Raw genomic sequence first — 26,423 nt, 5'->3', positions numbered from 1 at the left:
CATTATGCCAACAGTCTTTTAACTTTATCTTACATCTTCCCCCCATCCTCACCTTTCACTACAACATGATGTTCCTTAACATTCATCCACATACAAACATCATTAGCCACCGATAACATTGTGTTAACATGGTGTAACCACTTCGAGTTGTGTACAAGGGAAAACCAATGTCCATCCGACTCCCAGTACTCAGATTCAGACGCTGAATATAAAATATACTTTAGATTGGTCCCAATATTTTTTAAAATATGGATGTATCTAATATAACATACCTATGTATTTTTTTTATTATATTAAGTACCCTCTATATCTATAATAATAACATATACTGAAATGGTATTACCAGTACTTGTACAAACATTAGCAGAGGCACCAAACCTGGGGTGGCAGGGTAGGCAGGCCAACCCCGGAATTTTCTACACTGCATTAATCACTAAACATTACAACCAATAAGTTGGATTTGTTTCACAGGATTGTGTGTCCAACTATCCCTGCCTCCCCTGTGTTTTATTGGTGTAGGAACGTTGGTGTTTGAAATACAAGGAAAATACAACACATTATAAGTAAAGTTATTACCTGGCATGCAAAGGTTCCGCAACTTGATGAAACTTTGTTGGATTTGTATCGGGTTCGGACACTGCTTGCTGAGGTCAATCACTCTGTAAGAAATAAACGATTAATAACATTTACTTTGAATAATATAATTTGTAATTACGAAAAGATAATCAATTTGTAGATCGTAGTTTTGAATTAAAATTTTACTCTTTTATAGTATTAAAATCATAGAAAACATATAACAAAATATAATATTCGTTAAAATCATAGAAAACATAGTTTAAGTTTTTAAGTTACAGAAAACACATTTAACCATGAAAAATGCATTAAAACATATTTTATATTGTAGAAACACGAACAAAACTATTTTATCATGGAAAACACTTAAAAATCATAGAAAACATATAAAACCTGATATTGCGAGATTCCGATCCCGTTGATTGGATGGCTGCATGAAACTTGACCTCCATTTGACCCCCGACCTCCGACTCTGACCTCAGTTCTGATGACCTCACAATGGAACATCCATTCACGAATGACCAACACCATTGCTGTGGGTTGGGTGGGGGTTATAGTGTAATAATGATCCATGAGGGTGAAAACTAAACTAAACAAGTTTGGCACCCAGGCTCATGGTTAGGTTCTTGTACGTCTTGTCTTAAAGGATACTTTTAACTAAGCTAGATACCGGTATGTAATTTTGGGGTGATTGCTTTTTTTGTATGGCCGATAGTTAAGTGATCACTGGTTTGAAGCAATTGTAGTTAAGTGTCTTGCCCAAGTTAAGGGGCGATTAGCAGAATATAGGTCAAACTATATTTTCCGCATATTTCCGCAAGATGAATATTAAACATTGAAAACTCACCGGGATTCTGTCGTTCATATATTGATGTACAATGTTCGATAAGTCATTGTCTGTTAAGCTCTTAGGTACCACCATGTATGCTCCCATGCTGTAAGTATAGAGTATGACATCATTTAAACCACTATGACATCATAGACTATAATAGAAGGCCTATATTGGTAGTCTACTTAAAGTTATTATAAAATGGTGCTAAGTTGTATTTGACCGACACTTCAGTATTTTTGACAGCTAGTTTTAAAGTGTTGAAAAAACAATCCCTTGAATTGGTTGCACCAATTTTCACAAGTGTTTGTATAAGTTAAGTTGTATTTGTCCAACACTTCAGTATTTATTCAAAGTGTCAACAAAACAATAATAGTGAATTGGTTGCACCATTCTTCTAAGGATTAATTGGCTAATTATAAACTATTTTACAACATTATAAACCATTACCAATTAATAAACCCAGATGATTAATCTGTTTAGTCAATTCTTCATTGGATAGAAATAATTTTATAATTGTAAGTTGTATTTGTGTAACACCTATTTTTCATATATACCACCATAATAATATCAACTATAAATTACTAAAAATTATTATCAATTAACAAAACGACTAACTAAGTAATTATATCTATGGGTTAAGTGTGCTTATCCAACGCTTATAAAAACCAATCAATTAACTAATTATTCACTTACGTTGGTGAAACGGTGAAGTTTTCGTTGATAGACGAGACTCTCCATGATTGGTCGTTGTTGCAACGCTTCAACGATTCCATCCAATCACGATGGTTCCGATATAATGGGGTTGAAATAACTGTTTATATGATTTCTATTATTCGACATATATATATATATGATGTCTATTATTCATACTACTCAGTACCACTTACATTTTTTTGCGGTTGTGTTGAGGTTATAGTTAAAATAGATTGGTTGTAACTTGTAAAGCCTGTATGTAGGACTTTACCCCAAAACCCAGGGTAATACCCTCTAGACCCCCTACATAATAAGGAGTATATAGTTGCATCAAACAACTTACTTGCATTAACATCTTGATTATGTTGGAAATCAAATGCGAACAACAAGGTTACATTGGCAGGGTAAGCGTGATGAAGTATCGCTTTAATTATCTGGAAAGAAAAAATACTTTGCTGCAAATTTTTAAACCAAAATTCCTCCCATTTTGGAGACAACATCTTTCATTGTAGGTATGTTATTATTATTTGAAAGAACTTTAAACCTTTAAAAAAATTTTAACAAAAGAAAATGCAAAGCCCGATTGAATCTTAAAATGTACAGTCTGGGGAATTTAAACTTAATAATGAAATGTGATACAGTAACATTATTCAATTTAAACACTTTATTTAAAAAATAAATTTTCAACTTCGTAATAACATTAATCAAAGCTGGCTGTGGTTAAATTGAGTGAATGATAAACTAAGCCAAGGTTTTTTAGCCTTCATATACAACAATCGCAAATACTTTTGTTCAAATTCAGTAAACAAGCTGCCCCAACTTACCGTCTTTTCTTCCCCTTTTATTGTAAGTTTAAAGTTGAAAGCAACGATCCTGAAATCCTTGCAATGCAACTCCAACCTTTCTATCCCATCTTTAACCTTGGAACCAGGGGTCAACTTTTTTCGCTTGTTTCGATATTCTAAAACAAATAAAAATTATCAAAAATTTGTAGAAATAAACGAAAGAGTAATCACTGTAACAGAATACACTAAATGAAACTAAATACATAGCAAACAAACTACAACTGATAGTGTACCAAACAGCATTTCACTAATAATTAGAAGCTTCTTCTTTTATTCAAATAAAATCCTACGCTTTTATAAAAACAGAGGAGGCAGGGATAGTTAGACACAATTCTATGAAACAAAGCTAACTTATTGGTTGTAATCTTTACTGATTAATGCAGTGTAGAAAATTTGGGTCTGCCCAACCTGCCACCCCAGGTTTGGTGCCTATGATGGTGGGCCTTGGTGTAAATTACAACTCACCTACATACACATGCTCCACATTGTTAAGCAAGATGTCTTGAGGAGCCAACAATGAGTTGTTTATTTCAACCTGTAATAAAAGGAATATAGTTAATTAACATTTGGGACATTTGGAACCAAATAAATCTTAAACTTAATTGTGTTTATAGTTGCTTAACTCTACAGCATTTTTAAAGGGCTTCTATTCTGTATAAGTGAAGTCCTAATCATTCTATGAATCATGGCAGGCAAGCTATGAATGTAGGTCAGAGTTGTCCCATTATTACCCAAACAGGAACTTAATAAATTGTCAAACGCTACAAACATTTAAACAATTAAAATAAACCAAATCACGAACCAGATCATATTTTGGCTTCTCTGTAGTTATGAATGTAACACGAAAGTTTGTGCAAACCAAAGTTCCGGAGATTCCTTTGGAAGGATCATCGTGTGCGCTGTATTTGATCACCTGGGAATATATTGGTATAATGATTTGAGTAGTATGGGAAATGGGTTGGTTTTTCGTTGATTATGGAAACAAAGTCACTTAAAATAAGTAGATAAAAACTTATTTATTCTCGCATGGCGGGGCCACGACAGTCGTTATAACAAGGGAGTTCTGTTTTATACACCTCGTGCCAGCTTACGAGTTACCATGTATGTTACTTTGTGGGTGATCGATTTTTGGGGATTTTTTCATTTTTATTTATGGCTGACAATTAGGACAAACCTTGAATGATCAATGGATTTTACAATGCATTGATCACGTCCACCAACAACATCACTTACTTTTTTAGAATGTGCGATAGCAATCTCCCCTGGTAGCAAATGTCCTTCCAGTTCTTGTTGCGGCTGTTTGTAAACTTTTTTGTAAGCTTCCGTCAGTTTCTCATTTCGCTGCGAGAAGCAACGATTTCAATTAAGATTTTACGAATGGAAGAAGATATATTTTAGTAATAGTGTAAACGGCTACTAACATTAAAATACCATGCAATGCCATCATGATGCGATATACGAAAAAAAATAAAAAATATGCAATGAGGTAGAGGTTGCATTTGAGGTTTTATATTATGTGGGTCCTACACAGATACTGAGTTACATACATATAATAGCTTATACTTAATAAATTCATGAACACATATTAGTTACAAAAACATTACGAATGCTAACGGAAAGTGTTAAAAGTGGGTAGGGTTATTAGTTAAAGGCTATAGGGGGCTAGTTTTAAGGGGTAAGGGTTACAGGGGGCTAGTAGTAGGGGGTTAGGGTTTATATCCGTAAACAGTTAGCGGATAATGTAGGGGGGGGGGATTCTTCACGTTATTAATCACACCAATCTTACTTTGTGTTCTTTCTCAGCTATGTCAACGTAAGATTTAAATCCACTCTCAGCCATTACTACGTCACAATCACGTCGTTTGTCGTTTCATCATACGTCACAATATAAATAAATATTCTGCATATTTAGAATAAATACGTGGTTAAAAATATGTAAGTAATAAAATACGAACGGGGGGGGGGTAAAAAAAACCTGTAAACCAGGGGGTCTAAATTTAATTACTTAAATTGATACAGCCCTTTTACATAAATGATAAATTCATATTAGTTGCGTTTAAAGTATACATTAATAAACCGGGGCTTAAAAAAAAAACTAAGATATTAATCACTCTGTTTGCATATGCGTTTATTAAAGCTATAACTAAACGACTACAGTAATTAGTCTAAAATTTATATTAAAATTAATCATTGTAATTATTTTCTTAAAAGAGTTCCTAAAAAAACAAATTTCCGAAATTGGAGAATTTTTGTTTATATATTACCCATAGAAATACAATAAAACCGGTTTCTAATATTTTTTATTTTGTTGGGGGATTTAAAAAAACAAATATTCGGTTAAAAGTATAAGCTCAGTAAATTAATAACGAATTTTTAAACAATGTTTTTATAAAACTTTTTAAATAATTTTTTTTAATTTTTCTTACTTAAAACTTACTTTTATATATCTGATATTTTTAGCATAAAATACTTAGTTTTTTTGCACAATGATCTATACACCTACAGTGGGAGTACCATTGAGCCTAGAATTCAGTACCATCTTATTAGAAGCAAGCACTCTTACAATGTATTAGGGTACTATAACATTGTTACTCTTGTAAGATTTAGAGTATCAAAATACTTTATTGTCACATTGAATTGCACCAAAGGTTCAATATAATAGAGTGGGAGAAGACAGAACACCTTTAGCACATAATATTCAAACATATTTTTTCATATTTCTTTGAATGTTCTTTGTTTACTACCATATGGGGCGTGAAAATAGAATGAAAAGGTGTCCCATCTTCCTCTACTCTACTATATAACTTTGTACAATAACAAATCCAACAAGTTATGAGCAAGAGCTGATGGCCATTGTTGTAATACAAGATCTTCTTATATATTAGAGGTTTGATGAATTGTCCTTGGATAATTTCATGTATACCTGTAATTAAAGAAAAGTTGTTTCACTACAGTAACTTGACTGTGAGCATGGTGGCAACTATAAAAGAGAAACCCAGATTGCAACTAATACATATTAAACACCAACCCATCAATCCTGGTGTCCCGTCTTCATCCTTCTATTAAACGAAGCACCCAGGTTGCTTCTTCTTCGTTCCAAACTTCCAATTGAACCCCGTCGGTCGATCAGAGGTGATTGTCCTGTCATAGACGTCGTTGTTCGTCGTTGTAGCGCATGAGCAATCGCCTGGTGGCATTGTGGGTAAAGAATGAACGAATGTAACCTATTTACCCTCATGTGGTGGGGCAACGACAGTCGTTATAACAAGGGTGTTTCTGTTTCATACACCTCGTGCCCGCTTACGAGTTACCACGTATGTAACTTGGTGCAAGATTTTTTAATGTGACTGATAATTTGGACAACCCATTAGTGACCACTGGGTTAGAGCAATTGCTGTTGTGTCTTGCTCAAAGGTACACCCACAATGGTAGCAGGGTCAAGCCTTGAAATCATATAGCCTTAAGCCAGCCATACTAACCACTACACCACAACACACATAACCAACCTTGTCAAAGAACCTGCTGAGTTTAACTGCATTCCCCGAACCAGCAGCAATATACTTTGTCTCTATGTTGTCCTGGTGAATGAAATTAAAGCAACTAATGCAATGCAATTCATCTTATTGTATAAGTTACACCGTGAGGGCAACAGTCAATAGGGACAACAGTTGAATAGGAAAGTAAGAACTGTTCACATTATTAACAATTACACGCAAACATCACATCTAATCACTGTGCCACACAACCAGACAGAAGATACACATTAACCCATATCACAACAACAATTACATACAAATCACTCACCAGTTGTATTTCACTACAAGCCAGATCCACAGCAGTTTGTTTGCTACGCGCTGAAACCTCACTTCTTCTGTTATCGCCCACCAAGTCTAACTTTGTACCAACCATAAGTAAAGGAATGGAACATTGGGCTGAATCATCTCCTGCACTATATGTAAGTATGGTTGAGCCACCATGGTAACCTATTGCTGTCCCATATGTTGACAGTCTGATTGAGATCTTTTGTCAATTTATAGCAGGGTTAATTTATTTAGGATGATCAGGCACTTTGACGGTAGATCACTCTAACTTCATCTCTACCTACTATAGTTTAGTTACAAAATCCAATTAGATGAGACCTGGTCAAAAGTTAAAAATTTTGAAAAAAATACGGCGGTTAAAGGGTTAATATATTTGGGCTGATCAGGCACTGAGGGTCAGTGGTTTGGCACTTACATTGTGAGTATGGCACACCATGGGATATGCTTGATATATCATGGGCGTATGTGTCCTTGGGCAAGACACAACTAATATTGCTCCTACCCAGTGGTCACCAACGAGTTGTAGCACGCTGAATGTTAGGGTAATGAGCCAACTGTGGTCTAAATCTTTTTCAACGCCCGTGAATCCAAGACTTACCTTGTGTTTTGTGAACTAACTTTAACCGATGTAAGTCCACCAGTTGAATCATACTTCAATACATTGTTTAACCAAATAGGGAGGTTATGTAAGGACTTGGAGTTGGTGAGGTCATGTACTAGAATGATCCCGTTTATGTTGTTGTAAAATATGAACCTGAGGGTTGGAGGGGTAATAGTTGGCTATAAATTTTATTAAAAATCTAGTAAAACTAATTTTTATGTGTAAATCATTGTTTTGCACAACTTATTTGAATATTATCAATGCCTGCAGCCTAAACACATTCCCAAATTTAGAAATAAGCGGAAATGCCGTTGTTTTTAAGAAACATTAGTTTCTATGGGTTTATATATTTAAACAAAGGAACAGCTACGTAGTGGGAAAACGAATGTTATGAAGAAAAGATTACCGGTGCTAGTAAAGAGTCTTCACCCCCAACTTATATGCTAACTACTAACCCATATAACCACTAACCCCCTAACCATCAACACCTAACCCCCTAACCACCAACCACTAACACTTTCCACCAGCCTATTCTGCTATGTACCGGAAGATTCTTCACTGCTGCCAGATTACCTGCTACTTGCATGGCTATTAGAAGCACCAATGTCCCAAATCTCGATGCAGAAAGTTTTCTCTTCCGACGTCCCTGGTTTGTATTCGTGGAGCTGGGAGTAAAATATGAATAAATATAAATTGTCAGCCATAGAAAATAATCACCCACAAAGTTACATACGTGGTAACTTGTAAGCGGGCACGAGGTGTATGAAACAGAACACACGTGGTATACCGACTGTCGTTGTCCCGCCATGTGGGGATAAATAAGTTACATACATTCATTACACTTACTTTAATATCAATTGTACATCCGATTGTATAACCTGGGTTTTTATTTGCTTGATTATGACATAATAGATGCGTGAACGAAGATTTCCCCACCCCGGAATTCCCCAAGACTAATACTTTAACTTTTAAATCCTTTTCTACATTCGACATTCTTTAAAAACTGAATATTTTAATCAAAACATTTTTTTACAAACTTTGTTTACATTTTACCAAAGTCACGTGGCATTTAATACCTACTCAACCGTATCCAACATAAAGACGTTATATTATTATACTCTGATACATTTTTCGGGTGCGATTTTCCGAAACGGTTTATTTTGCAGAGAAAAAATCGTTTTATATTCTACTTAGGTAATGAGCAAACTCTTGTCTAAATTCCAGATCAATTGGTTTGCCTTACTATAGAACCTTACCCAAAGATATTAACCATACATATATAGAGTACATACATCCTCACACACAAAGTAACATACATGGTGCCTCATAAGCGTGCACGAGCTGTTAAACCCGTGTGATAACGACTGTTGTTTTCCGGCGACGCGAAGATAAATATGTTACATTCATTATCCCGTCATTCAGGTTATACAAACTACATCCTTATGTAAAATACTTTAATATAATACTAGATTGACTTTTGCCCAAACTAAAGCCATATCTGTCCATTTCTGTGAATAGTTTTGTTGGAAGACTGTGTATTAATGCGCAGCATAAAGTAACAATGCATTATAAACAGGTACAGACACAGGCATTGTTACAGATGTAACAGTAGGAACATTTAAATATAAACAACACACTATAAGTACTAAGCAGTATTGCACAAGCATTTGCATATTGACAAAGTTTAGCAGTTAAAAAGCAAATACATGAGAACATCATATACATTAAATGGAAATGGTGTAATTACACCTCAAGCTCACTGTCGGGTTAAAAACATTCTAATTCATCTGGCGATGTGGCACAGCTGTTAGCATGTCTGCCTTTAGCCAGGATATTAGTTTGAAGCTGGCGTTGCTACCATTGTAGTAGTATATGTCCTTGGGCAAGACATAGGTTAAATCTACCCCAAAATGATCAAGAAATAAGTTTATGTGTTCAACGCTTTAAAATACAGAGTGCTTCAGTTTTCCATCATTTAAATATAATATTGCATGAAATAACAGCAAACAATACCACACCCACTCATTGCTCTTTCCTGAGTAGATTCTTTCGTTTCCTCTCAGTTATAACTTCGTTACTCATGGTCCGAAGGTCGTAAGCCAACCCCAACTTTTCCATCATGTCAATAAAGGAAGCGGTGATGTTTAGTTTCATACCAAGCTCACTGGTTCGGTAATCGTGGGGGAAAACATGGTGGTAGTTGTGGTAGCCTTCACCTGAATATAGGTACTTTCATATATAATATGCCCATTTATTTCAGTTGCAGGATTTCCATAACATTTGTGTTTAGTATACAGTGGGAATTTATACACTTTTTTCATTTTAAATATTTTTTACATACATTTTTACATAAAAGTTATTATTATTATATAGTCTATATGACAAGATTTAAACCAATGACAGGGCGGGACAGCTGTTAAAAGTAGTCTTTAAAATATGCTTTGTTAAATATAGAGAAGCCCCCACTTATTTCATACTTTAAACATCTTACGTTCTGTTAAGTGCCAGGAGTGGCCAATGGTTTTGGATGAGTAGAATTTCAACTATAAAGAGAGTCTTGGTGTTAAAGAAATGGGCCAACTCTGGCCTAAATCTCGGGTTTTACACGAAGACCTTACAATATAATGACTACCTTTAAGCAAAATTAATAATATCCCACTTACATTGGCGTAGAGTTTTGAAATTGCGTTTTGCAAAGTGAATTCCTAAATTGGCAGATGCCGTACTCTACGCCAGTGCCCACTTACCCATTGCTGCAAACGCACATATTGAATTCTCGGCTGGTCCGATTGTGTCATCATAAGGTCTATACCCCCATATATGGGCGACGCTATTTATCATAGAAACACTATTTAACAATACACAGTATCGGCTCATGTTAAGGAAAAAAGCAAACGTGAAACTTTCGCCCCAGAACAGAACAGGAACAACTGAAAAACATGGATTATTTATGAATATTGAATACTGTAAGCATTCATTCAGCCCAATGTAGAAAACTAAATCAGCTGATTTCGCAAATCTGTTCTATTCTACCTGGGTGAGGTCCTACAGCATGACATACAAGGATATTTGGAATTAAGGACAAAGTTGGCCCATTACCCCAACACCCAGGGTGCTACAACCCATTAGTGATCACTGGGTAACCAAGTATCTTGCCCAAAGACACAACATCCGGAATGGCCTAAAGTTATCGGGTCTTATCCTTCATTCTAAAACACAAAAGAACTTACGTGTTGGAAACATTACCCCAATAAGAAGAACAAGGATCCCGTAATATCTGAAATAAACAACGTGTAATTTGGTTGTAAAAAACTAATATTAAGTTTTTCTAACCTTGCAATTATAAACAACATTACCTAATTTACACCCACAAAGTTACACCACCCACCCACCTATGTTGGAAAGCGACCACCTTGTCCTCCAGTAAGTCACTCACATCCATTATATTACGTTTCTCATCCACAGATGGATGTTCCTTCATTACAATCCAGCCAATATGACTGAACACAAAGCCCCTGTTGGCGTTATGTGGGTCGGCGTCCGTCTCCGAGAACTTGTGATGAACCCTGTGGTTCGTGGCCCAGTTTAATATACTGTTCTGTGGAAGCAGTTTAGCATCATTGGATGAATGAAAGTACCACGTATGTAACTTTGTTGGTGAAGTTACCACGTATGTAACTTTGTTGGTGAAGTTACCACGTATGTAACTTTGTTGGTGAATATTTATACAAACTCATTAGTGACCACTGGATTGCAGTAATTTCCATTAAGTGTCTTGCCAAAGGACAAACACCCAAAATGTAGCAGCAACGAGCATTGAACCTCTGGATCAGGGCGGAAGTGCTATCACTTTGCAGTTAGCATGAGGTGTACACCAAACACCATAATACATAATCAGAGACTAATCAACACTCACCTGTATCGCCAGTGTTTGCAGGAAGCATAGCAAAGCTCTAAGTGAAAATGTTGCTTTATACGATCTATGACACCAATATCTGTGTACACCTGCTGTTACACCAAGACCACTAATGAATGCACACACAAATGCTGTAATGAAGGGTGGTATTAATGTATATTATTATAACTTAAATTGAATGTACTTAACTTGGTTTATGCTCGCATGGCTATAAAACAACATTTGTTATTACACTTACATTATTTTGTTTCATGCACCCCTGTTTATGGGTGATTGTTTGTATTACTTTTTATTTATTACTTGTTTTTATATGCCCACAATTTTGACAACCCATTAATGTTCACTGGGTTGGTTCCATTTATCTCTTTGAATTCGACCGCAAAGATTAAATTAATTAAAACAACAAAGAGAAGGTAATTGGCAGCAAAATGACAGTCGTTGACAAACTAATACATCATGTTATGAGTCATAGCTGTGTTTATTACATCATAATCATTAATAACAGGTATTGTCATGTCACAATTTCCTGCCAGTATGATTTAATTGATTGTAAACAATATTGTGATAATTTAATTTAGATAATTACAGCTGAATATTAGTTAATTAATACTGTATTATGTGTTTAGAAACAATGATTTTAATTTAAACTTTAAATAGTTTTTACCCTTGGCGTGTTTTAACGAAAATCGTTTTTCTGCTAATTGCCCTTTTTTGTTATTTTAAATAATTTTTTCTTCATATGTTATTTAAAAAATTAAATTAATATGTATGTTATGTAATTGTGTATTAGAAAATAAATAAGCTGTTACATATGATTACACATCCTCCCTTACTCCATATTAAAGTGAGCAGTTTTACTTGAAACACCAGCGTGAATCCATACAAGCCACAACATACAACACTGAATAATATAGCGAAGTTAAACCACTGTATTTGGTGCAAGAAAGATGAAACAGCTCTCATTGTGTCTGGAATTAAAATAACGAGTTTTTTAGGAGTGTAACTGTATTTTAACAATTTGTATAAACAACAAACAGTATACCAGTGTGTATAAACAACAAACAGTATACCAGTGTGTATAAACAACAAACATGTATACCAGGTGTATAAACAACAAACAGTATATCAGGTGTATAAACAACAAACAGTATACCAGGTGTATAAACAACAAACAGTATACCGGGTGTATAAACAACAAACAGTATACCAGGTGTATAAACAACAAACAGTATACCAGGTGTATAAACAACAAACAGTATACCGGGTGTATAAACAACAAACAGTATATCAGGTGTATAAACAACAAACAGTATACCAGGTGTATAAACAACAAACAGTATACCAGGTGTATAAACAACAAACAGTATACCAGGTGTATAAACAACAAACAGTATATCAGGTGTATAAACAACAAACAGTATACCAGGTGTATAAACAACAAACAGTATACCAGGTGTATAAACAACAAACAGTATACCAGGTGTATAAACAACAAACAGTATACCAGGTGTATAAACAACAAACAGTATACCAGGTGTATAAACAACAAACAGTATACCAGGTGTATAAACAACAAACAGTATACCAGGTGTATAAACAACAAACAGTATACCAGGTGTATAAACAACCAAACAGTATACCAGGTGTATAAACAACAAACAGTATACCAGGTGTATAAACAACAAACAGTATACCAGGTGTATAAACAACAAACAGTATATCAGGTGTATAAACAACAAACAGTATACCAGGTGTATAAACAACAAACAGTATACCAGGTGTATAAACAACAAACAGTATGTTAAGCTAATTAATAAGGTATTTACCAATAAAACAAAACACCCCTAATATACAAAATCCATAATACCATATATATATAATAATAAAAACATATATTATTACCTTTTAACTTGATGCAGAACTTTGCATGTGGTTTTCCTGGAATATTAGTGTGTTGTACTTTGATATGCGCTAGACTGTCTCTGTCAATATCCAGACAAACACTGCAATACAAAAACACAGTGTAACGAATGCAGTTTATAAATACGACTGTTGCCCACAGTTTAACCGGATGCTGTACCGGATAAGGCACTGCTAGCCGAATAACACAAAATAACAATGCCATATTAAACTACAACACATATAATTTGCGTTTTGTGACCATGTTTCTAGTTAACTTTAAAAAAACCAAATGAAATATGGTGTATTACCGTATAGTTAATGTAATCCTTTAATATTTACCATCTTTTCGTGGGATTTATTACAGCTGGCGCGTATGTAAACAATACATACGGTACACGCTGCGAAGCAACAACAAATATGTATTTACCACGAAACAAAACAATATCGTATGGTGATTTAAAACCGAGCTGACATTTTAATCAGAAATATATTGACGATATTAAAATGTGGTCATATTTTTACCACAGTAACTTTGAACTGCTATATTTGCTGATATAGTTTTGAAATATGAAGTGTATTTAAAAACAAGAATTAACGATACCATATGTTAAAAAAATTGAGCTTAAACCAAAATTTTCCAGTCATTTTACTCTGATTAATGCGTAAAATTTAGCATATATATTAGTAATAAAATATAATTTTGCATTTTGGTATTGACGTGATTCAAGATTTCTATTCGAGAGTTTCGGCTTTGGGTGAGTCCCCCATTTTCGCTACAACGAAAATAAAAGCTTCACATAGCAACGAAATAATTTTAAGAAAAAAAGGTCTTGTTTTTGACAAATATAGACGATTTTATAGCAGTTTTCAGCTATTTTTCACAGATATTATAGTATTTTTAAAACAATTTACAAACTATGATTAATTTAGCTTTGGTTTGACTGTTTTTGTTTTAAAAAGACATTATGTATCGCCTGTTATAGTAATAAAACTAAAAGCTTTTACTGAGCCAACCCTGGCTTAAACCCAAAGTCCCACGGCGTGCCTCACTGTGAGGCCTCACCCATATAGAATAGAATGTTCATATACAATGTTGTGACCACTTAGCATATTATTATAGCATGCACGGTATTCTGCTTTTTAATTTTAGAACCCAAAGGTGCTTACATTTTACTTAATTTACAATGACAGCAAAACAACTGACAACTAAAATTCACAATCCCCCTGTTGATGAAACAATGCAGTCCATTATGAAGTCATCAATTCATAGAAAACATAAACTGCAAGATATTTACAACTTGGAGCGAATACCGGATACTTTGAACCAAGATTGCAAAGTTAAATTATCCAACCTCAGCTCATTGTCACTGAGGAAATCTGAGGTGGGGATATTATGTAGTTATGTTTATCTAACTGCATACATGGATTGATGTAGTGCTATCTACGTGCATGAATGAATCAATATAACTTATTTAACCTCGCATGGCAGGCAACGACATTTGTTATAACACGGATGTTCTGTTTCATACACCTCGTGCGCGCTTACAAGTTACCACGTATGTAACCTATTTATCCTCACATGGCGGGCAACGACATTTGATATAACACGGATGTTCTGTTTCATACACCTCGTGCCAGCTTACAAGTTACCACGTATGTAACTTATTTATCCTCGCATGGCAGGCAGCAACAGTCGTTATAACACGAGTGTTCTGTTTCATACACTTCGTGCCTGCTTACAAGTTACCACGTATGTTATTTATTTATCCTTGCATGGTGGAGCAATGACAGCTATTTGGTTACATACACTGTTTAGTATTTAGCACACACAACTTTGTAGGTATACTTCCATGAGAGAAAAAAGTTGCATTAATTCATTTTCAGTGTCTTTTCAATACATATTCACATTATTAAACGAATGACCTTTCAGGTTGACCTCACAACCTCTGACCCCGTGACTCCTGACGAGCGACCTTTAACCCCTATAAACGAAAGCATCCAGAGCCCCCCAAAGTCGTTTGCGAGCTTATCCTCCCATATAAGGAAGAGGGTTCACCCCCGGCCGCATTGGGATTTTATATCAACAGAAGATCAAGAGAGTCTTGTAAGTTGTTTATAAAAACAAAACGTTATTTTGTAGTTTTAAAAATAGAAGTTATATACACTTTTTTTCCTTAGCCACACAAAAAATAACCCAGTTTTTTGGTTTAATCTTTTAGGGATTGTAGGGTGGTTTCTTACAAGGTTATAAGCAGAATCGCGTGTGTGTCTAATCCACTAATAAAACAATGTTATCAAGCATTTTATATCCATCTATTTTACACATATGTACCGATTGTACCCTTGTCCTATAATAATCTGCAATGTCTTCTAATATATTACACACACAACACAACACAACAACCTCTCACCACAGGCTGCGATAATCTTGGGTGAAGCAAATGTAGTTTGGACGGCCCTTCGTAAACAAGTTCCTGATCCTTTCCTCATGGATTGGCAGAATAGGGAGTTACAAAGGAGGATAATGGTAAAACTTATTTATTATAAATCCATCATGCTCTTTATATATGGTATAGGTATATCTCATATCATGTTAGCTTGGGACAATGGTAAAACTTATTGACATTGCTTTAATACTTGTTTATTAGCATTCTGCTAAGAGAAAAGCCCCTGCCTTTATATATGTTAAAGCTCATTGCCGCCACCATGTATTTAGCCTTGCATTAATCTACCTCTAAAACAAACAAGGCCATTACCAGAGGTCCGCTTGTGGTACCAATAAACCCTATGTGAAAACTTTGCCTACAGTTATTTCTCTGTTGATATTTTAGTTGTAACTTACCCCACCCCAGGTCCACATAGTAACTGTATGCGAGCAACTCTTCCTGTATTACTGCGGCCACCTTAAAGTTCTCAACGCGCGTGGAGTGTTTAGCGAGGCAGCGAATGTTTCAAGGATCAGGGGACAAATCGCAGTCGATGCAGGGAAATAGTAAGCATAACTGTCACCACTGTAATATGGTATATTACTTTGGTAATGGGCCAACTTTAGCCTAAATCACATTGCTGGTCCCATAGCATGCCTCAGTGCCCTCACCTATATACAATATGGCTCCAGATATTCAATATACAGTGTGGGTGAAGACCCTTCGCAAGTCTTACAATGAGACCTGAGATATTTGTCAGAGTTAGCCAAATCCTTACCATAGTTATTATTGAAAATGAACACTGGGCCAACTCTGGCCTGAATCTTAGATTTCATGGTGAGCCAGACTTTAAAAATCTCCCAACATAGAATACAACCACACAGAACCCCCACATAATATATAACACTTACCTTCTACAGCATGAATATTCTTGCCATTCGCCGTCACATCGTGGCCGACATCAAGAAATCATTCAAACATAAACACCAGCTTGCTAAGGTGGATATGGATGCTCCTGCTGTAACTACTGTGAGTATTGGGGGTACAATATGTGGGATACATGGCTAAACAATAATTCTATTGTGGGCATGTGTGTCCTTAGGAGCATCTAGCACAGAGTTTACCGGTTTGAGGCTTAATGCTAAAAATAATTTTTTTTATTTATTTTCGGAAGTTTTTACAAAAATTTTCCCATTTTTACCTCAGCTCCCCAGCAGTCTTTCGTTTCGTGCGCTCATGCGGAAAAGTCGTCCGAAGATAGAGAAAGAACATCTCTTCAACATGGGCATAGAAATCAAAGATATGAAAAACCAAATGCCGGCGATCGACTTTAGAAAAGTAAGTTAAATCAAGTGAATAATATATTGAAGTATATAACTGTATTCTATAAGGGTGGGTCTTCCCTGAGCCACACCTGAGACCTGGGATGTAGGTCTATTCCCTCAACAGCAAAGGTGTTCTTTCTAGACCCGCAGTTAAAACTAGGGTGCTTAAAGATATAAAACCAGCCATTTCAAAAGTTGGGGCGACATTTCACCCCAGGCACCTCTAACCTTACCCCAACATACTACCATATACACCCCAATGACTCCATGCAACTACTCCTCTAAACCTTCCTAACCCACAGACATATAGCTCCCTCCAACGGTTGATCCCTGTCAAGCGATTCTACTCGGATGACGAGATGTTGGAATCGGATGTTGATGATCAAGATGAGGGAGATGAGGGCATGGAAGAAGATGGGGGGATTAAGAGGTGAATATTAGATTACCACTTTGGCCTTAGCTCTTGGCATAAGTTCTACTGATGGACGTTTGCGTTCTTGGATACTTAACGGCATTTTTCTTAACCGCTAATGGGTTCAAGTTGTCAGCCATACAGAAACTTTTTACAATAATTATCTTCACAATAATTACCGACAAAGTTACCCATGTTGCCCCACCATGTGAGAATAAAACAGTCACTCAAACATCCCTTGGTCCTTGGGTAATGGTACAACCAATTAACCATGATTATACGTTCCAGAGTTCGTAAATGGGATTCTGAACCTCAGCTTGCTACAAACTGGACTGATGAACAAGTTGAAAATGTGAGTGGAAATAACAAACGATAAAACTGGTGTGAACTGGGTAAACATCCAGCTGAAACAGTTTTATATTTGTCACCTGTTCCTGCTTTATTTTAACCATAAAAAAAAATGCGGCACATGAATGAATGTAACTTCCCTTATCCTCGCGTGGCCGGAAAACAACAGTTGTTATCACACGGGTTTAACACCCTCCGCCAGCTTACGAGTTACCATGTATGTCACTTTTTGGGTTCTTATTTTATTTTGTTGTTTTTTTACGTGTGGCTGATAATTTGGACAACCCATTAGTGACCACTGGGTTGGAGCAATTGCGGTTAAGTGTCTTGCCCAAGGACAAATGCATCCAAAATAGGAGCAGCGTTAAGTCTTGAACCCATTACCTCTGGGTTACAGGCATGCCCGCTAGCCACTATGCCACGGCACCGGGACAAAAAATGTTTTAAAAGATAATATAGAAAAATAATAGTGATTTTAATACTTTTCCACAGGCTTCCCCCACCCCACACCCCCAGTCACGCATTGAATCACGTGCAACAATGAAAACACCAATCCAAGTTAAATCAACCGTACGAGCTTCCAGCGCACCCAGGACTAACTATAAAGGTAAAGTTACTTATATAAAATATGCTAGGGATTTTGATAAGTATAAAGCTAACTCTTTTTTATATATATTTCATAAATGGCTGACAATTTGGACAGTAATTACTGTTAAGTGTTGTAGGTGTATGTGTCCTTGGGCAAGAGACTTCAAGATTAATTGCAACCCAGTGGTCACCAACCAGTTGTCCACATTGTCAGCCATACAGAAACTTTTTACAATAATTAGCTTCACAATAATTACCCATAAAGTTACTGCCTCGCCATGCGAGAATAAAATGTTACTCCAAGATATTGCTTCACCAGGAATATCCGACTCCCACCTCCCAATTCTCCCCTCCCCACGTGAAGACCTCATGATTATGATGAGGAAACAAATGAAAGAAGAAACAACAGACCTCGATGATGGGACCAATGTACCCGCTCTTATACAAGCTATTACAAGGTGATGGATCAATTAACAACTTTGGTATTCTAGTAATGCCCAGCCAGATTTTTTATACTGAAATCTCCTACAGCGTGGCAAACTTTGGGATTTAAATTTATGTCAGAGGTCCCATTACCCCGGGTGTTGCCACCTACTGTACACCTACAACTTTAAGAGTTGGAGCAAAGTGTATGAAACAGAACACCGGTGTTATAACGACTGTCGTTGCCCCGTCATGCCAGGATAAATAAGTTACATCCATTCATAGGAGAGAAATTGACGACGAAAAAATGAGAAGTTTAAAAAAAGAAGAAAACAGTTTTGTCAAAGCTGAGTTTGACCACGAGGTGGCGCCACCACCACCTAAATATCAACAACCATCAATTAAAGAAGTCAAACTGGTCCGTTAATTTATTGGGAGTTTAATTGGTCGATTAATTAGCAAAGTATGTTAGGATCTGGTGCTATGAAAACATAACAGACAAAAATCAAGTCCAACATATTGTATAAAAAAAGATTATATATTTGTATATATATATATATTGCCTAAATGGCAGTGTCAGTCTGTTATTGTAATAGAATCAAAAGTCTGTGTCTAATGGGCCAACTCTTTACTACACCTGAAAAGTTATTTAGAATTTCTACTACCACTCAGCGCACTCATGTACAATGTAATTTTATTTATCTTACCTTAAAATATAAAAGGTTAGATAATAATAGCAAAACTCCAATAAGACTGAGCACCTATATTTACTTTAATATACAAAGTAACCTCATGTTTCCCCAGCCTGGCCTAAGCAACCCTGTTGACGGAAGCCCCACTATTGTTAGAACATCCAATGAACAAGTATCAGATAAAGTTGAGCTACCGACTATTACATTGACAACATGCGGTCCGTTGTATAATGATCTAACTGGTGAGTATATAGATAGTGGATTATGCATAGATATAGTGGTTTAACTGGTGTAGTTACACTTGTGTTCCAAACAACCCAATAACCATCTTATCCCATTTATCCCATCTTACCTCACTGGCCATCTTACTCCACTCAATGATTTGTTGTTACCTCTGACATAATTCGTCCATTGATTGAGGTCCTCCATGTTGGTTTATGTTTCTTATACATAGATATATAACATATGGGGCATAGATAATGGTTTAACTGGTAAGTGGGTATAAGCTTAATACTTCTAATGCACAGAGACCTCGATAGATAACAACATAGGTGGCATAGATAGTTGTTAGGGGTAGTTTGGGTTTTTATTTTATACAAATGCTTCTTAACTTTTGTAATGACCTTCAGATCCAGTGGTCTAGATCTAGCACTTGTCATTTTAAAAGTACAGCTCAAATATTAAGCTTGAATTAATAGCAATATTTGGTGACCCAATTTATAAACTACAATTTACACGACTACTTAAACATAATGCACGTCATGAGACCTAAGATTTAGGCCAGAGTTGGCCCATTATCGTTTTATAATACCCTTTTTATACAAGTTTATAGTATGACACCAACTTATAACCTGTTTTACCTTGCAGGTGAAATCTCCCCAAGTATAGTGAAGGAACTCGACTCTAATTTATTCCATGGTGAAGAATTAACGGAGGTTTACGGTGAAATAATGAAAACGGTTCCTGATGACCATCTTATGTTTAATAATGACGCTGTGGTTAGTTTTGTATGGTTAGAATTGAATGTATTAATTCTCGCATGGCGGGGCAACGACAGTCGTTTTAACACAGGTGTTCTGTTTTATATACCTCGTGCCTGCTTAGGTGTTACCACCTATGTAACTTTGTGGGTGTTTTTTTGTTGTATGGTTGACAATTTAAACAATCTATAAGTGACCACTGGGTTGGAGCAATTGTCAATAAGTGTGTTGCCCGAATGCCACACACTACAGTTTTGTGTATATAACTAAACGAACAATTTTGTGGTTAATTGTTTTTCTTTATGGTTGACAACCCATAAGTAAAACTGTGGTGAAGGAATTGCCGTTAAAACACACACAGTTTTTTTTTCCGTATGACATACAACAACCCAATATAACTTTGTGGGCGATGGTTTTGAACAACAATCAACCCAACAACTACAGGTAGTGACACCAGTTAAAGAGGTCGACATGAGCAAGATACGAATGAAACACACCAACAACAACCAACACCAACCTATCAACCCCATGTTAAAAATGGCGCAAACTCAACCGCATTGGGAAGGAGAGGTGGGGGGTAATTTATTATTTATTCACAAAGTATTTAGGTCATTTCATTTTCTGTATTTAAATTCAGATAGCAATCTTATTGTAAATGAAATATAAGAACATTTTTTTTCCAATCGTGTTTGCAGATTTTGTTTTATAGAAATTAAAATTCTTAATTATTTTACACTTTTAAAAACAAAATATTCGCATGTTCATTCTATCTTTTTAATTATAATCTAAACTATTTAGTTATGCAAGAAGAACTACTATTTGAACAAACGAAATCTGGCTCTGCAGATATTTTAGGGTGATAAAACCACTAGGGGATTGGATCCTATGCATTATAACTTCAGTGAGCCTTGAACCTTGTACTCTACTTACTAAATTACAACAATGGAACAAAATATTCCCACAGTTGACCAATTACTTAACAAAAAACATGCCCTCTCACCAGGGTGATTGGAAATATCATCAACTCACGGATTCTGTTGCTTCTCACGGAACAAATCACAAAACATCCCGTGAGTATGCTTCATGGTTAGCCTGGTGGAAATCCACAATCAACACAGATGATTATTTAAAGTATCTTTCAACACAAGTAAGAATATAACATTATATTATAGAATACAATTTTTTAGAGGTTATTTTTTTAGGCTCTATTTTTGATGACTTTTGCGATGTTTTTAAATTGTATCTTTAACTAGTTTGTTATGTTTAGAAATCCTGAAAGTTTGTTTTTTTGTTTTTTTTGTATTTTTATTTATGATTATTTTTTGTTGACTTTTAGATTTTTTTAGTTTTAAACAAAATTCGCCTCATTTTCCAGGATTCAGACTTTCTTGGAGCAATCTTCCATTTTTACGACTCAGAAGCCTCGGAGTCAGTGGCGGGGATGAGTTCCAACAGTGCGAGGGTTAAAGCTCAAAAGTAAGTTTGTATGTGTTGTAATATGGATGACTTTATACACCAGACACACATGGTGTATTCATACACCTCATGCTCACTGTCGAGTTATAACATGGGTGTGTTCTTATAAACCAGATACACATGGTGTATTCATACACATCATGCTCACTGTTGAGTTATAACATGGGTGTCTTCTTATACACCAGACATACATGGTGTATTCATACACCTCATGCTTACTGTCGGGTTATAACATGGGTGTCTTCTTATACACCAGACACACATGGTATATTCATACACCTCATGCTTACTGTCAAGTTATAACATGGGTGTCTTCTTATACACCAGACACACATGGTGTATTCAAACATCTCATGCTCACTGTTCAGTTATAACATAGGTGTCTTCATATACACCAGACACACATAATGTACCCATACACCTCATGCTCACTGTCAAGTTTTATATTTGTGACTTCTTATGCACCAGACACACATGGTGTATGAGCTTTTAGCTTGGAAGAAAGTTTGTATGTGTTTAGTGGTACAGTAGTTAAGGCACCTCCAGACCATAGGTTATAGGGTCCGAGGCTCGTTGCTGCTATCACTGTGAGCGTGTGTGTCTTTTGGCGGGGCATTTTTTTTGTATATGCATTATAAATTTGAAATTGCCTTTGTGTTATTAGTATATACATGCGTTATGGTTTTTACATCAGTATATATGTAATAATATTGGTTATTTTACTTTATATGACATCTATACAGAGAGTACGAGATGAAAGTGGAGAAGATACAAGCCAGTAAGGAACATTACGAACGTGGGTTATGGAACGTGAATTCTGTTATTTTGGGGGGGTTAGGGAAACTCCCTGAACTAGGTGGGTGAATTGATTATGACATCATAATAAATGTTTTGATTTTGATTATAACATCACAGATAATGAAGATGATGTAACAATGGATGAAGGATCTATAGAACAAAGGTTTGTTTGTTTATTATAAAAACACATTGTTACCTAACCGTGTTTGTTATTCCAGTGGAGCTACCATTGTGGTTGTGTGTATTTTAGAGCAAGATACTGCAATAGCTATCAGCCTTAAAAAAAACTAATTTTTAATTTAAAAGATATTGATTAAAAGTGAATAGAAAATCTACTGTTTTTATAACTAAAAAATAAATTTTAAATTTTTCTAAAAAATGTAAAATATATTATTTTAAAGTTTAAACAATAACTTTTTATCTCAGTTTTGCAAGGTTTATGAGGCAGAAAGAAGAAAACAATGAAAGTTATCCGGTCACAATAGCCAGTGTGATGTCAGCAGAATATGACGAGAAGCATGACTCGTTATTTAGCGAAATGTCGAGTTATGTGGAGACAGCTAGTGGTAACGAAACAAGCCGAGCGAGGAATATAAGATTTTTATGGGACAGTGGGAACAGCACAGACGAAAGTTTATTTTCGAGCAATTTGACTTCAGGAATTGGGAAAGATTCGGAACAGTTTAGAGAACAGGATAGTGAAGGTTACATTATTCTAAAACATAATTTTATTTATCTATTTTTAGATAAAGTAAATACTATAAGAGACACACTAGATCAGCATACCACTTGTGGTGCATAAAGGTCTTCCAGCTGGTATGTGAGTGACTTATTTTCAAGTCTACACAGAAGTTATACAATGCAACCATGTGTGTTAAATAGAACAGTGGTTCTCACTTCTCAACCTATGATAGGCATACCACTTATAGTACATAAAGGTCTTTCAGGTAGTACGCGAGTGACTTATTTGGGTTTAGTAATCAAACAATTACAAATCAGACATTTTTAAGTTTACCAAAGTTTATTTTATGTTCAGTTGAGAAGCCAAGGGTGAAACTGAAGAGTAGCATTGATTATGTGAAGATTTATGAAAAGTAATTAATAATAAGGTGTTGGGCCAACTTTGACCTGAACCCTTATTATACCAACGTTTATATGAGCATTAAAATTAATGTTTCTATAATGGAAGAATTTTATATGTAATATATTTTACTCTGCCTGGTAACAGCAATATTTGTGTGGTTAGTCTGCAGAAAGTTTGCATCAGTTTAAAGATAGAAGTATACCATGGCTAAACTACAACGTGAAAACACTAACCTATAGGTACTTACAATGTTGGGGTAATAGACCAACTTTGGCCTAAATCCCAGGTCCCATGGCATGCTTTGCTGTAGGACCTAACATACGTGAAATATAACCCCCATTGATAAATAACACCAACCTGTATATACCATTATACCCCCAGATCCAACATTGCTCCATCGCCATCTAGCGGCCTAACCTTCCCATCCACGACGATGACATCACATGTGCAACAGACCGGAACATACCAGCGAAGATTTGAAATTGTGTGGAAGAAGTTACAACTAACCAGGGATGAAAGGGTTAATATTGCCATGAAGTATGGGGGTGATGGGTTCAATGCTCGCCTCAGTGAGGTAGGTATTTAAAGGAAATGAATAAGGGTTTGGGATTTTAAAAAATCCCCAACAAAGTTACATACAAGCGGTCATGAAGTGTATGAACACCCGTGTAATACCGGCTGTCGCTGCCCCGCCATGCGAGGATAAACAAGTTACATACGTGGTAACTCCTAAGTGCGCACTAGGTGTATGAAACAGAACACCCGTGTTATAACGACTGTCGTTGCCCCGCCATGCAAGGATAAATAAATTACATACGTGGTAACTTGTAAGCAGGCACGAGGTGTATGAAACAGAACACCTGTGTTATACCGACTGTCGTTGCCCCGCCATGCGAGGATAAACAAGTTACATACGTGGTAACTCGTAAGTGCGCACCAGGTGTATGAAACCGTACACCCATGTTATACAACTGTCAATGCCCCGCCATGCGAGGATAAATAATTTGCATTCACTATTCATAATCAATAAACTCACTTACACCACTCACCTAATGCTTAACCACTGCAAACAATTTGTCCTCACAGAGCGTCGCAGCTTGGGAAAAAGTTTGTGAATTTATTTTGAAACGGGAGAAACTTTTACACGAGTTGGAATTGTTTGAAAGAGAAGCTTCAGATCCAAAGAGACTGCTACAAAAAGGTAAGAGATCTGGTTGAAAAAAAAGTTGAAATAAATTTAAGTTGTCCGTTTGGTTACAGTGGCAAGCTTTAAACTCTTAGCAGACACAAGTTTTCCACAACAGACTCATAAGCGAGCACAAGGTGTATGAAACAGAACACCCGTGTTATAACGACTGTCGTTGCTTCATTAATCGAGGATACAAAATTTACTTTCATACATAGCAGCTTCATACACATCATACATATTCATATAATTATTTTAACAGGTTCTTCAGTAAACCGACTGAAAGAAGCAAAACAAAGATCAAAACTTTACAAGAAACTACAAAACGTGGACGACATCATATACCCTTTGTTACATAACATTGAAAAAAGATTTACCGATGTTGTCTCATTTAAAGGAAGGCCTTATATGGATAAAATGGAATATGATAAGTAAGTGAAAACGAATGTTTTCCTGCTACTTTATACATATATCTGCTATAAGTGTAAATGGCAAACTTCATTTAAATAATATATTGCAAGCATTCGTACCCATTAGTGTGGTGTCTTACTCGAGAGACACGTACATCCATTAGCATCAAACAGTATCCAGGTTACAATGCAACTACCTAACCCCAGTGCCAGACAGCTATGTTAGATTTGACCTTTACAATAAATATTATGTTAACACCACTTACCCTCCAGGGTTGAGATGTTATACTGGTTGCAACAAGAACGTAGATGTCACGCCCTTAGCAACAACGGACAGCATGAACAACTTGCATGTTTTGCTTCAGATAATTATTTTAACCCACAAGTTACAATACCTCAACTAAACCAAAGGTGTCCAGATTCACAAAACTGATGTTTCCATTAATTTATGTTTAACTGAAATAAATAAAGAATATACATTGCAAATAATGCTATTGTAAGACTACCTTTTTTTGTATAAAGGACAAACAAAGACATATTGACACCCACTGGTGTTCAGCGTGGACATTTCTATGTTTGTTTTTTAAGTGACGTTTACACTACATCATAGTTTGCTTAAAAAAAACAAAGAAATATCTACACCTAGCTGTGTTCAGTGCAGATATTTCTCAGTACGAACTAACCCTACAGTTAAAATGCCCAAGTGTTCGCTTAACTTTAAAATAAAGACGAAGTATGTATACACTGTGTTTTTTTGCAAAACTTAGGTATGTGCCGGTTGATAGTTTCAGGTAAATGCGTATTTTACTGCTGTTTTTATTTTCTCGATATTTAAGATTTTTATGCTCACTAGTGTGGACTCTTTGGTGAAAGCTACTACTATCAGAAAACGATTTTTCATAAATGTTGCATTTGTACGGCACTTCACCAGTGTGGATTCTTTGGTGACATTCTAAGCTATTTTTTTTTAGTAAATGGTTTCACAAATATCGCATTGAAATGGTTTTTCTCTAGTATATGTTCTCAAGTGAATAACAAGCTTTGCTATTTCCAACACTTATGCTACTCTTTCGCCCTTAATTTAATATATGT

General features: G+C 35.7%; 4 protein-coding genes and 2 long non-coding RNA genes across 11 annotated transcripts in view; 1 reads left to right on the top strand and 5 right to left on the bottom strand.

The window, feature by feature from the left end:
• LOC100184028 (myotubularin-related protein 10) overlaps nt 1–4,852 on the bottom strand; it is a 10,117-nt gene extending 5,265 nt beyond the window's left edge. Inside the window, exons 1-11 of the mRNA XM_009862976.3 lie at nt 4,730–4,852; nt 4,177–4,284; nt 3,746–3,856; nt 3,409–3,478; nt 2,923–3,059; nt 2,442–2,532; nt 2,099–2,216; nt 1,421–1,508; nt 967–1,106; nt 577–659; nt 53–202 (exon numbers count right to left, since the gene is read on the bottom strand). Coding sequence (XP_009861278.1) covers nt 53–202; nt 577–659; nt 967–1,106; nt 1,421–1,508; nt 2,099–2,216; nt 2,442–2,532; nt 2,923–3,059; nt 3,409–3,478; nt 3,746–3,856; nt 4,177–4,284; nt 4,730–4,783 — 1,150 coding nt within the window. The 5' untranslated portion in view covers nt 4,784–4,852. The remainder of the gene's footprint in view (nt 1–52; nt 203–576; nt 660–966; nt 1,107–1,420; nt 1,509–2,098; nt 2,217–2,441; nt 2,533–2,922; nt 3,060–3,408; nt 3,479–3,745; nt 3,857–4,176; nt 4,285–4,729) is intronic.
• Nucleotides 4,853–5,525: 673 nt separating this feature from the next.
• LOC100181652 (rab-like protein 3) lies at nt 5,526–8,419 on the bottom strand. Its single transcript, XM_002126436.5, has 7 exons — nt 8,212–8,419; nt 7,939–8,030; nt 7,363–7,518; nt 6,748–6,892; nt 6,450–6,521; nt 5,972–6,130; nt 5,526–5,866 (listed from the first exon to the last, which is right to left on the bottom strand). The coding sequence occupies exons 1-6, from the start codon at nt 8,356–8,358 to the stop codon at nt 5,975–5,977; spliced, it is 768 nt and encodes a 255-aa protein (XP_002126472.1). The 5' UTR covers nt 8,359–8,419; the 3' UTR covers nt 5,526–5,866; nt 5,972–5,974.
• Nucleotides 8,420–8,883: 464 nt separating this feature from the next.
• LOC100185641 (acyl-CoA desaturase-like) lies at nt 8,884–16,609 on the bottom strand. 5 transcript variants are annotated; one of them, XM_026838311.1, is made up of 8 exons: nt 16,521–16,609; nt 13,184–13,284; nt 12,115–12,249; nt 11,282–11,412; nt 10,758–10,963; nt 10,596–10,642; nt 10,113–10,295; nt 8,884–9,581 (listed from the first exon to the last, which is right to left on the bottom strand). In XM_026838311.1, exons 3-8 carry the CDS (start codon nt 12,242–12,244, stop codon nt 9,388–9,390), a joined length of 891 nt encoding a protein of 296 aa, XP_026694112.1. In that variant the 5' UTR covers nt 12,245–12,249; nt 13,184–13,284; nt 16,521–16,609; the 3' UTR covers nt 8,884–9,387. The 5 variants fall into 5 exon arrangements, with proteins under 5 accessions (XP_026694112.1, XP_026694111.1, XP_018670960.1 ...); XM_026838310.1 differs by lacking the exon at nt 16,521–16,609 and adding an exon at nt 15,595–15,657; XM_018815415.2 differs by lacking the exon at nt 16,521–16,609 and adding an exon at nt 13,492–13,857.
• LOC100179333 (coiled-coil domain-containing protein 87-like) lies at nt 14,058–26,072 on the top strand. 2 transcript variants are annotated; one of them, XM_026838304.1, is made up of 24 exons: nt 14,058–14,565; nt 15,114–15,287; nt 15,600–15,710; nt 16,036–16,175; nt 16,530–16,638; nt 16,816–16,947; nt 17,237–17,364; nt 17,635–17,698; nt 18,187–18,301; nt 18,602–18,740; nt 18,991–19,123; nt 19,510–19,639; nt 20,265–20,395; nt 20,822–20,947; nt 21,381–21,524; nt 21,753–21,853; nt 22,597–22,709; nt 22,769–22,814; nt 23,078–23,355; nt 23,688–23,745; nt 24,117–24,309; nt 24,822–24,936; nt 25,184–25,352; nt 25,605–26,072. In XM_026838304.1, the coding sequence occupies exons 1-24, from the start codon at nt 14,368–14,370 to the stop codon at nt 25,762–25,764; spliced, it is 3,207 nt and encodes a 1,068-aa protein (XP_026694105.1). In that variant the 5' UTR covers nt 14,058–14,367; the 3' UTR covers nt 25,765–26,072. The 2 variants fall into 2 exon arrangements, with proteins under 2 accessions (XP_026694105.1, XP_009861277.2); XM_009862975.3 differs by lacking the exons at nt 23,078–23,355; nt 23,688–23,745 and having other exon boundaries at nt 14,068–14,565.
• On the bottom strand, nt 19,545–21,464 carry LOC113475000. Its single transcript, XR_003396727.1, has 4 exons — nt 21,378–21,464; nt 20,258–20,390; nt 19,750–19,840; nt 19,545–19,636 (listed from the first exon to the last, which is right to left on the bottom strand). It is a non-coding gene; the product is annotated as an uncharacterized LOC113475000 (long non-coding RNA).
• LOC113474997 lies at nt 24,093–25,679 on the bottom strand. Its single transcript, XR_003396722.1, has 4 exons — nt 25,598–25,679; nt 25,452–25,528; nt 24,785–24,945; nt 24,093–24,237 (listed from the first exon to the last, which is right to left on the bottom strand). It is a non-coding gene; the product is annotated as an uncharacterized LOC113474997 (long non-coding RNA).
• Nucleotides 26,073–26,423: the final 351 nt, after the last annotated feature.

The sequence above is a fragment of the Ciona intestinalis genome, unplaced genomic scaffold (assembly GCF_000224145.3).
Source record: "Ciona intestinalis unplaced genomic scaffold, KH HT000074.2, whole genome shotgun sequence".
Lineage (NCBI taxonomy): Eukaryota > Metazoa > Chordata > Ascidiacea > Phlebobranchia > Cionidae > Ciona > Ciona intestinalis.
This window is presented reverse-complemented; position numbering and strand designations above follow the sequence as displayed.

Excerpts from the sequence above, each read along its gene's own strand:
- LOC100181652 (XM_002126436.5), bottom strand. The coding sequence starts at position 8,358 with ATGTCGAATGTAGAAAAGGATTTAAAAGTTAAAGTATTAGTCTTGGGG. Across the intron at positions 7,519-7,938 it reads AATAGCCATGCAAGTAGCAG|GTTCATATTTTACAACAACA; the intron begins GTAATCTGGCAG and ends TCCAACCCTCAG. Across the intron at positions 6,131-6,449 it reads TCAGCAGGTTCTTTGACAAG|GCGATTGCTCATGCGCTACA; the intron begins GTTGGTTATGTG and ends CAATGCCACCAG.
- LOC100185641 (XM_002126644.5), bottom strand. The coding sequence starts at position 13,406 with ATGGCATTGTTATTTTGTGTTATTCGGCTAGCAGTGCCTTATCCGGTA. Across the intron at positions 10,964-11,281 it reads TGCAAACACTGGCGATACAG|AACAGTATATTAAACTGGGC; the intron begins GTGAGTGTTGAT and ends CTGCTTCCACAG. Across the intron at positions 9,582-10,112 it reads ATGTGCGTTTGCAGCAATGG|GTGAAGGCTACCACAACTAC; the intron begins GTAAGTGGGCAC and ends ACCTATATTCAG.
- LOC100179333 (XM_026838304.1), top strand. The coding sequence starts at position 14,368 with ATGACAGCAAAACAACTGACAACTAAAATTCACAATCCCCCTGTTGAT. Across the intron at positions 16,639-16,815 it reads ATGCTCCTGCTGTAACTACT|CTCCCCAGCAGTCTTTCGTT; the intron begins GTGAGTATTGGG and ends TTTTTACCTCAG. Across the intron at positions 18,741-18,990 it reads CTTATACAAGCTATTACAAG|GAGAGAAATTGACGACGAAA; the intron begins GTGATGGATCAA and ends ATCCATTCATAG.